A 10732-nucleotide genomic window follows, 5' to 3' on the forward strand; every position below is an offset into this window, starting at 1 on the left:
TTCCATCCGGTGCGTCTGCCCTTTCTCACTGTGTGGCCTCTGCACAGAGGCCGCGGTGGTGCATCTCCATTACCTCAGAGTGCCACAGAAATTCCGTCCCATGCTTTCTTTTAATTTTTCAACAGTTTTATCGCTGTCTGCCCTGGGCTCTTGGGGGTTCGGAGACGTGCTTTGATCTTTAACTCTTTGATTTCCGATGCCGCCCAACGCAGGTGCTTTCAGGCCCACAGGGGGAGCCGAGGGAGGCACGCCTCGCCCACCTCTGCTGTGCACACGGCTGCGTCCCACCGATGGGGGTGGGTGGAGGCGGCAGCACGGGTGCCGTGGGTGGGTGCAGAGCTCCGCAGTCCTCCTGCGTAAGTACTGGCGCTGGCGCTGTGGGGCTCGCTCTGTAGACGTGCGGCTCCCACCCCTGCGGGCTTCTGTGCCGCATCAGCCCCCCACATCCTCGAAGGCTGAGGACCCTTTTTTCTGAATCTGTTTCCGTCAGCACCACGGAGCAAACATGTCACTGGCCTGTAGGTGAATCTCACCTTCAGAGAAAAGCTGCCTGTGAGTCAGAGCCTCTCTGGAGTGCTGAGACCACGCTCTCTGCCAGGGTTTCACACCTGCTTCAGGCATGTCCAAGGAAATGGAGCGGAAGGTCTTGAAAGGTGTTCAGGGTCCCTGCTTTTCAGGGCATCAAGTAACCATGTGCGCCTTACCTCCCAGTTCCGAGTATGTCCCCCCCAGGTGTGTCACCTGATCATCCTGCCTTCCATGGTTCAGCTGGGACCTTGGGGTCTCCAGGCAGCACAGGGGTCCCTACCTTCCACAGACCCTCCATTCTCACCCCTGGTCCCACCACTCTCTCCAATCTTACTCACCCCAGAGAAAGCAGACACCCCAGCCCAGCCCCCTCCCACCTTCTGGGAGCCCGGCCCACCTCTCCCTCCCTCAAAGCTCAAGAGTCCTTTCCTCTGCTCTCCCAGCCCTTCATCCCGCAGGAGCAGCTCCTGTTGGCTGTGGCCCCAGGGCCTGTGCATTTCTGAAAGTAGTGGCCATTTCCATCCCTGCCTTCTTGAATATTCCCCTCAGGGAACCTTTGCCCCCGCTGACCACTGGTCGGTTCCCTCCTCCTCTGGCCTGTGCTCCCCCTGGTGAGTGGACAGCGTGGAGGGTTGTGAGGAAGCTGGGGCCCCCCAGGAGCTCTGGGCTAGCTGGGGCTCACACCACGTGTCACTCCTTGTCCACAGCTACTCCGAGGAGTGTGGGGTCCATGCCCGGCGCTTCCTGAAGATGCTGGCAGTGAGGCCATCTGTGTAGCCTTGCCAGCGGCTGGGAAACCCAGCCCGCATTCCGGAAGGATCCATATGCGACAGCCTTTCGCAGGACTGTTTTTGGTCCTTCTTGCTCCATTTTCCCCGGAGCAGCCACCTTTGGCTCCCCCACGCACATCCCCGGCCCAGCTCTCCCCGAGATCCTCAGTGCAACGCCCCCCCACCAACCCTACTTTCCTGCTCCCAAGTTCCCTAGCTCTGTCTGCTGTCGCACCCACCCTGTCTCCCACCTGGGCACGGCTGCAGCCACCATCGGCCCTGGTCATCACACTGCCCAGCAGTTTCCACAGTCAGCGGGGAGGAGCTTGTCGGACACAAATACTGTCCCTTTACCTTGTGCCGGACCTTCTTGTGGCCCCGGGGCTCTTGGTAAAGACGGGACACCCAGGCGCATCCTGCGTTATCTACCCCAACACTCTCCCGGCTCTTCCTCACAGCCTCACCCCTGCTCCCAGGAGACCTGACACACGCCCACACGCCCCGTCCCCTCTTACGATGGGCCTCAGCCCCACCCTTGCCTCCACGGCACGTGCCTTTTCCCCTCCAGACCAAGATCTACAACGCCGGGCTGCTCTGCCTCTGCGTCTGGCCAGCCAGCAGACGCTGCCGGAGCTCACCGCCCCAGGACACAGCACAGCTCCTCACCTGATGAGAGTGTCCTGGACGCGCTGTATCCACTGACAGCTGAGAGGGGCTTCAAACGACAGGAATCTATTCCCTCCCAGTTCTGGAAATTAGAAGTCTGAAATCCAGGTGTTGCAGGGCCACGCCCGCTCTGGGAGTTCTGGGGGAAGATCCTTCCTGCCTCTGCTGGCGCTTGGGGGCCCCAGGTGTGCCTGGGCGGGTGGCTGACCACTCCGCCTTCCGCGTCCATCCTCACATGGACTTCTCTGCTGTGGCACATCTCCCCCTCCCTCCCTCTGTTCAGGACACATGTCCACATGTGGGGCGCACTGGGTAACCCAGGATGACCTTGACTGTGTGTCGTCATGTGCTGTCTTTCCCTGACGATGATTTACATAACTGACCGGGGCTCTGCCAAGTGCATCTGTCCTTACTTGGCACATAAATCCCCAAACCTCTCCATAATACAACTTCCACATGTCTGTGTCCAGCACATCCTTACCATTCCGGTGCCTGACTATTCTCAGAGGACCTCGTAGTTCTCACTGCTCTTCATCAGGCTGGTAACAGGAGATAGACACAGGTGCCAAAGGAAGCCATCAGCCACTGGGAGCTGGCGCGCAGGGCAGGGACACCCGGAGGTGCTAGAGAAATGTCTGAGCAGGGCTGAGTCAAGGAGCGACAGCAGCTGGAGAACTAGACCACTGTAGGCGGGGAGCCAGCGCGTGTTCCCGGGGGACGAGGGGTCATGGCCAAGGGCTGTGGTGGAGCCGGTGTGGGTGCAGCTGTCAGAGGCTCTCACCCTGGCTTCAGCTACATTAACACAGCAGGGCTGAGAGCAGCTCAGAGAGACTACAGGTGACATCAACAGAGGCGCCCACGCCACGTCAGCCTTGGCATGGGCAGTGGGCAGCATCTCTAACAAGACCAGGGACGGAGGCAGAGCGTAGGGCAGGCAGCAACACGTTGCTCTGCTGGGTCCCTGGGCAAGCGGAGGCCAGCGGGAGCAGGGCCAGGGAGAGATTTGAGGGACCTAAACGCCAGCATGGCTTCACCCTAGGCAGTCTAGGCCGTGACAGCCTAGACTGGGTTTAAGTGATGGGCAGCTGGTGGTCAGGAAACTGGGGAAGACCGTACAGCTGTCCAGTGTGGAGGGGACAAGGCCAGAGCCAGGGCTACACAGCAGGAATGGGAGAAGGGCCGAGGTGGGCCTCACGGCTCAGGGCAGGCTGCGTCCGCCCCGTCCCTGCAGCCCGCTCCTGGCACTTCGCGCCTGCACCGTCAGGCTGTCCCGGGACTGCCCTGCGGCTCTCCACAGCCTCTCGTTTCTTAAGCTTCCGTCAGCACGAGAACCACCACGCTCGCCACCCTGTGCTCTTAGAGCCTGGCCTTCCAGCTGCACTATAAATAAGCCGGCAGCGCGTCCAAGCACACCCATCCGTCTTGTTTAATAGACTGGAGAGCGCCCCACGCCACGGCAGGTCGCAAGGAGTGGCAAGGTGATGGATGGCGCCTTCCTGCGTCAGACGGCATGATGTATAATGAAATATTTATGATTTATTTCAGCTAATAACCCAGCATGAAGTGTGGGGTGTGTGAAAGCAGACAAGTGAGACCGCGCGGCTCTGCTTGCGGAGGGCGGGGTGGGGGCGTCCCCACGTGCGCACACGCATCCCCCGCACACACGGGCACACGTGTGTGTGCACTCCCACGGCCCACTCGCTGCACCCTCGATGCCCCGGGCTGGAGTGCAGACCTCGCGGCCCTCGTCATCCTCTGCCCTGCCGCCCTCATGCTGGGTGATGTCTGAGAAAGGACAGCTGGACCTTTAGCTAGGGAGGGTTCCCGCCAAGGTGACACCCAGGAGAACGGAGGTGGAAAAGCAGGCAGTCACCTGAGAACAGGAAGTCCCTTTCCTCCTGTCAGACCCACGTGAGGCCCAGGAGCACCCCATCGGGGAGGGGCCCCGTTGCGGCCGGAACCCCCCCCGGCAGACATTGGGAGGCGGCCGATTCCCGGCTCACCTGTTTTCATGGCCTGAGCGACAGCAGGAAGGGCACCGTGCAGTGACAGCACGAGGCCCCAGCCATCATACCTGCATAGGAAGGCGACCAAAGGGGGCCGTTCTGGTGTCAGCCTCACAGGTTAAGGTCACAGCCTTCAAACTTTGTGCTTGCTGCCTTCTCCCGAAAGCGCCCCACGCGTGGCTGCCGCACCCATGGTGTTAACACGCACAGACACCCAGTGTTCACCGCACAGGTACACGTGTCCTCTGTGCATGTCCTTGCAGGCACGGGGACCATAGCATGCTGAGCTACAGCCCCAGCTCGCCTCCTGGTGACCAGAGCCCCTTTCTTCAGGTGACACAGCCGTGTTCAAGGATGGCAGCTACTGGATCCGGGGCCGCATGTCAGTGGACATCATCAAGAGTGGCGGCTACAAAATCAGCGCCCTGGAGGTGGAGCGGCTGCTGCTGGGACACCCCAGCATCAAGGGTAGGTGGCCGTGGCACTGCCATTTCAGCGCAGCTGTGCTTGGCCCGGGCCCGGCCATCTTGGGAACAGATGTGTTTTTCTCTGATTATAGACAAAACAAAGACCAGCTTGCAGTGGACACCACTCAGTGGGGCTTTGCCCTCCACACGCCACAGCTGGTTCCGGGTCCATGGGGTGCTGGCTGCTCCGCTCAGCCCCTGTGCAAGAGAGCGGTGGCATCCCCATGCTCAGAAGTAGCAGCATGCTCAGGTTGGCCATGGGCCAAGCATCCTGGCAGGACCAGAGCGGGCGGCTGTGGGCGCTAGTCCAGGAAGCATGGTCCCTACCCAGGCTACCTCCTAATCTGGTGTCACAGGCTATGGGACCTTGAGGACGGCAGAGGCAGCTCCTGTGGACCCAGACCCAGCCATTTCACCAGGGCTCTCCCTGGTAGCCTGTCCACGGGAGCCCGCAGGCCTGAGGGGCAGAATGTTCTGGACTTTTAATTGTCCTCAGCGCTCTTATCAGCAACTGTCCCCAAGGACAGTGCGAGGGGAGGACAGGAGCGGCGGGCAGGCAGTACCCACCCTGGACCCCCTCAGAGGTATCATGGGGAGCCCACCCTCGTCCACCCCATAGGCCTCCGCACTCGGGGCTGCCACGCGGCTGTTCCCCAGGACTTGCTCCTGGGATTCCGAGTCCTGGCATTTCCTGCACGTTTCTGGTTACCTTCAGCCTGCAGTGCTCATCGTGGCATTTAAGGTGCCCCACGCTGTTCTGTCCACAGATGTGGCTGTGATTGGAGTTCCAGACATGACATGGGGCCAGCGGGTTACCGCAGTGGTGAAACTTCAAGAGGGACACTCACTGTCCCACAAGGAGCTCAAAGAGTGGGCCAGGTAAGGGCTGGGCAGGCAAGGGCAGGGGGCATTCGTGGTGTCAGGGGGAAGGGATGGGCAAGGTGGGGACCGCCCAAGATCAGGGAAATGGATGGGGGGAGGGCTGTCTCATGGTCTGACGGAGGGCCAGGCAGGGGTCCTGGGCCTTGTTGTCATCTGTCTGGGGCAGAGGGGTACCTGGAAGGTCAGGTGACGTGGTACTCCCATGAGGCTGCACCCCAGCGAAGTGCTCCAGGAGGCTCTAATGATGGCAGAAGACATGGAACCCGTCATGCCCATCACAGAAGGGCCGTGAACACTTAAAGGGAAATAGAAGCCCCCGTCCCCAGCCATGCATCTCCGATATGAGATTTGGCGGAAGGTCCTGGGGTGGCAGAAACACACACTCCTGGACGGGGTTGCCCGTGGTGAGCGAGCTTTAGGAGGAGGCTTGACAGGGAAACATCCTGCTGCCCTGAAACCAAGATCAAGAGCATTCTACGTGGCCCCGGGGCGCTAGGCTGAGCCTGCCCAGAGCGCCCTCCCGTCCTTGCCGTCTCCCCCAACCATGGCACCTGTCCCTCGGCTGTGCCCTAAAACACACTGAGCTCGGGGCGTTTTCACATGCCCCTTGGGTGATCACTGCCAGCCGGAGGCCGGAGCTCCTTGCTTTCCCTTTGAGAGGAGCCAGGCCCCACAGTCCCTGTGCCCTCCTCGCCCTGCGTCGTAGTTGGCTTGCCTTCGCCTAACCCTGACCCCTCCCTCAAGCCTTCCTGTCACCTACCCTGGCGCCGGTGGTTACTGTGTTCCAAGGCCACAGGCCCCTTCCCTGTGCCCATAGTGCCTAGTGGTCAGTCCCAGGACTGAACCTGAACCCCACCACCTTGCCAAAGGCCGGACAGGACAGGACAGACCCCAGAGGTGGGCCTCTCAGAACCATGGAGCAGTGTCCCCGTGAGCTCAGGAAGGAGGCAATTAGCAATCTTCCCTGGGTTCTGCATATTAAATCCAGGAGTTTTCTCCTCCCGATCCCCTCCACCCACGCCCCCCCTCCCACCCCAGCTTGTCTCCTTCTCCTCGGTGCTCAAGATATTTTTGGCTCGTCCAACATGATTTCACGAACAGTAGGAATCCTTGTTTCATCAGGGGCAGCGCAGCTGGGCAATTAGATCCCCCAGGCTTGGCAGAGGCGCCGTTGGAGCACCGCCGTTTAACAAAGGCGATGCTGCTGTGATTTACCACTTACTCTGTTAAAGCGTGTGTGCGTGTATGTGTGCGCACACGCGCACACACGTGTGCCTGTGTCCTGTGCTCAGAGCTCTCCCAGCGCACTTCGGGTCCAGGCTTCGGTCTCACGTTACCCCGGAGCCCCGCACACCCGGCCGATCTCCCTGCCCCTCACACCCCACACTGCTCTCCGACTCTAACGCTCAGCTCAGGCTCCTGGCCCAGCCCCTGCAGCGGCCTACGCTAGGGGTTGTGGCTTGTACCCATGAGTGTGAGGAGACCCTGCAACAGGCGCTGCGTGCAGAGGGTTTGGGGGCGCTCTGGGGAGATGCTTATGGGAGAACAGGACTGGGTAGACCAGCCAGCCAGCCTGTCATCTGCCTCCATGCGGACTGTCCCAGACTGAGGCCAGCATCCAGCCCTTTGTGTCCCCAAATTGGATAGTTTTGGGGCGTTGACACAGAGGCTGCCCACCGTGTGGAGGGACAGGAGGGGTTTCCCTTTCAAAGGGCAGGATGGGCTCTAGATCCCAGCCACCATCTTCGTCCTCCATGTTCGGGGGGAAGGGAGAGGGGCTGCTCTTTCTCTGGTCGCTGGCTTTTTAGCGAGGCTGCTGTTTCTTTATGTCATATTCACTGCCATTTGCAGTCTTTTTAAAGGCTTTTTCTTTTTAATAATGTTCTCCCTTTTGCTGCCATTTTTTTCATTTCTGAAGATGCTTGCCACCCTCTCAGTTTCTCTCCTCCCCAAGTAAAGGGCCGTCTTCTTGCCCTGGGCTACGTCCTTAGCAGGAGTCAAAGGGGACCTGGCAGCCCCAGAGCAGGCAGCGCGTCTCCTCGAGGGGTGAGCACGGCCTCAGAGCTGGCTACCACCATGTGCTCAGGGTCTTGGACGTGTACAGCCTGCCACCTTTCCATCCCCCCAAACTGCCACGTTGCAATGGGCCACGTGGGACTTAACACACCCGGGAAGAATTCTGGCATTGACGTCTGATCAGGCCACGATGAGTGATGGGAGGTGGCTAAAGCCCTGTCCCAACTGTGCCCCACTGTCTCTCTTCCCAGGAGACTAGCGTGGAAGGTACTAGGTAATACCTTATTGTCCATGTGCATTTTTTTCACACGGAAACTTGCTCTTAACAAACAACTCAGCCTTGCGGGATTCCTATCTGAGATCTCACTTTGCTTTGAAGCAGTTCTGAGAGTATCCTGTTCGACCAGTTGCTAAGCTGGAGCCCTTGGAGGAGGGCAGGCCCGGCCCCCAGACTCAGCCTGTGTTTCTCAGTGAAGGTCTCCTTCCCGGGGGATCACCGTTCTTGGAAATGGCAAGGGCCAAGATTTTAAACCCACGTCCTTCATGGCGCTTTTAGATCACTTTTTAGTTTTTATAGCTTTTATTTCTTTGTCAGTGGTTGCTAAGTCAGGGTTTATAACGTGCATCTCTGACGTACCAGCGCCCCTCCCCTGACGTCAGTCTCTTCATGCACAAATGGCCTGCGTGCTATTGTTGCCGCGCATCTCCTTTTAGATTTGTTGCACACCCACACTATATCCTTCTCACTTTTGTTCAAACGGTTATCTCCTGAAGATGATGCAATAATAAGGAAAATAGTATCTGTTTCCCGTCTCAGGTGTTCTTCCTGCCTTGGCTTTTCCTGGACTCTGTCAGCAGCATTTCCTCCTGCCCGCAGGCACCCTTGCACCTCTGGGCAGGTCCGCTGATAAGGAACTGCGTCAGTCAGTCGTCAGCCACTATGTGTCTGAAAATGTCTTTTCTTTTACCTTCATTCTTGAAAGATACTGTCTGGGCGTGGGATTCTAGATTGACTGGTTTTTCTTTTAGTTCCTGGAAAATGGCATTCCTCGTTCCATGACCTTTTCACCTGCAGTGTTCACCGCAGGAATCCGCTCTCCTGGGCCCTCTCCTCTCTGGCCCCTGGCACCCAGCTCAGCACTAACACCACGAAGCAAAGACGGGGCATGGGGAGAGCCACACCACACGACATGTCACCCAAACACCACTGGAGACCCTGAGTTTTAGCAGCCAGGCTGGGCGGACGTGGGCAGCTGCGGTCCAGGAGCAGGCGGGGGTGTTGGGCCTTAGGGTTTTGCCCTGCTGCACCGTCAGAGTCACAGGCCAGTCCCGGTGGCTGGTTCCAGCAAAGTCCAGCCCAGAGCCACACATCCTCCCAGCCCCAGTGGGCAGCCAGCCATCTCCTGCAGCTGCCAGGACCACAGATGGTGGCACAGTCTCCTTATAAACCAGCAGCCTGCACCCCGAGCACCCCGGAGTAGGAGCCCCGTAGCCTTTGGCCTGCAGCAGACTGTGGCAGGAGCCGCCCTGCGATAACAATGCGTTCAGCGCAGGACTGCTGACGCGTTCTGCCTGTGGGCAGATGGACCCAGCCTGCAAGGGCGATTAGGCTCATGTTTATTTATAAGCACCCGGCTGCTAAGGCAAGATTTGGGATTTCTCTGCCACCCCCATCACTGGCTCCTCACCATGACTGATCCTCAGTGGCCAAGGCCGCCCCCCAACTGCAGACTGGAAGGCCACACATGCTTGCTGGCCTTGGGCAGATATTGGGGCCACATGTCCTGCACCCCACTGTCTGAATCATTCTGGCCTGGCCTGAAGATTATTGTCAGCAGCCCCAGAGGTCAGGAGCTGCCACCCCCCGGCAGCATCCTGTGCTTCTGCTATTTTATTACAAAGGGGCCTATGGCCCCGGGGGTGGCTGCGAGAGGGCGGGGAGCAGGCAGCTGTCTGCCCAGAGGAGGCCTTGGGAGGGAGAACTCTGGGCCCTGCAGCCTGAGGAGTTCCAGAGTAGAGTCTATGGGGATGGGACCCCAGCATGGGGTCATACACAGGACAACAGGAGAGCACATCATCTAATGGGGTACCCCTCATGGGAGTGGGGGCGCAAGGAAGCTCCTGGACCACCAGACAAGCCCCACTCGCTGCTTGGGTGCCGGACTCTGGTGGGGGGAGGGCTGCACTGGCCCATGTGGCCGCAGCGCCAAGGTCTCACCACCGCCTCTGCCCGTCTGTCCAAGGCTGCCATAGTGACCAGGCCACAGAGTGAGACCAGCTCTCTCCAGCTGCGGCAGGCCTGGCCCCCAGTGGCGCTCGTCCTCTCCCCCTGGGTGGGCAGAGGGGCATCTCTGTGTTAGTGTCCTGCAGCAGGGCACCCTCTGGGACAGGCACAGGTGGCCAGGCTTCTGGGCCACGGGAAGGACGCTGTGTGGGCCCCGCGCTCTCCTGCCACTCAGGCCAAGCGTGTCTCTGCAGAGGTGTCCTGGCCCCGTACGCCGTGCCTTCGGAGCTCCTGCTGGTGGAGGAGATCCCGAGGAACCAGATGGGGAAGATCAACAAGAAGGACCTCGTCAGACAGTTCTATCCACAAGACCAAGGCCAGGCGTCCATAAGCCAGGTTTAAACTAAAACCCTGTAAATCAGAGGGAATAGAGTGAGGCCTGATGGGGTGAGATCACAGCGAGAGGCCTCCTCTGCCCATCCTTATGGCTGCACCCACACCCTTTTGTGGCCCTTTTATTCCTCGAGGCTGCCGGGCAGGTCCCAGGCAGATCTAGGTGTCACCTGAGGATGCAAGTTTCCAAAGAAAATTCAATAAAGCTTCACAGAGGAAAAATATTCCTGTGCCTTGCTGTCCACCTGGGGCCTGCATGGGGGCCATGCTCCAGGTGCAAGGAGTCCTTGCATCTGCACACATGTGCATGTCACAGTGCAAGGTGTCTCCCATTGTCTGGGATGCCCATGTGGCCACTGCAGGTGACCTGCAACCCCTCTTGGTAGAACCCCCGACAGTTCTGGGGAGCTGACCCTGAAGACAGGCCTGGGCGTCCAGCTGAGGGGATCGGGCATGCTATTGTCTCTTCTGTCCTCCCTGACACACTTCCCCGTGAGCTCTGGGACAGCCCACCCCATGAGAGTGGCATCACTGTTCCCCCAGGGACCTGGTAGAGACTCACATAGGCCTTCAGGCCAAGCTGGCCACCATGGGGGTGCAGCTCAGGCAACCAGAGGGCCAGGGAAGCTGAGTGCCTGGAGCCTCTGCTGGGCGGCCACATGTAGCCCCTCAACCCCCTCGAAAGGAACATTCTAGACCAAGGGCCCACAAACTTCTGGGATGGGCCAGGTAGTCAATATCTTAAGCTCTGCAACCATGTGGTCCCTATCACAGCTGCTG

The 10732-nt window shown here is 59.4% G+C and overlaps 1 protein-coding gene across 2 annotated transcripts in view; it reads left to right on the forward strand.

Moving 5' to 3' along the window:
• The window catches only part of ACSF3 (acyl-CoA synthetase family member 3), a 59106-nt gene extending 48930 nt beyond the window's left edge, over positions 1-10176 (forward strand). The window contains exons 8-10 of one of the 2 annotated variants that reach the window (XM_036231551.1): positions 4304-4438; positions 5205-5316; positions 9814-10176. In XM_036231551.1, the coding sequence (XP_036087444.1) occupies positions 4304-4438; positions 5205-5316; positions 9814-9961 (395 nt within the window). In that variant the 3' untranslated portion in view covers positions 9962-10176. Of the gene's footprint in view, positions 1-3397; positions 3529-4303; positions 4439-5204; positions 5317-9813 lie in introns of those variants that run through there. The other variant, XM_036231552.1, reaches the window with a different exon arrangement.
• The last annotated feature ends 556 nt before the right edge of the window (positions 10177-10732 follow it).

This window comes from Rousettus aegyptiacus, unplaced genomic scaffold, assembly GCF_014176215.1.
Source record: "Rousettus aegyptiacus isolate mRouAeg1 unplaced genomic scaffold, mRouAeg1.p scaffold_m13_p_14, whole genome shotgun sequence".
NCBI classification, from domain to species: Eukaryota; Metazoa; Chordata; class Mammalia; order Chiroptera; family Pteropodidae; genus Rousettus; species Rousettus aegyptiacus.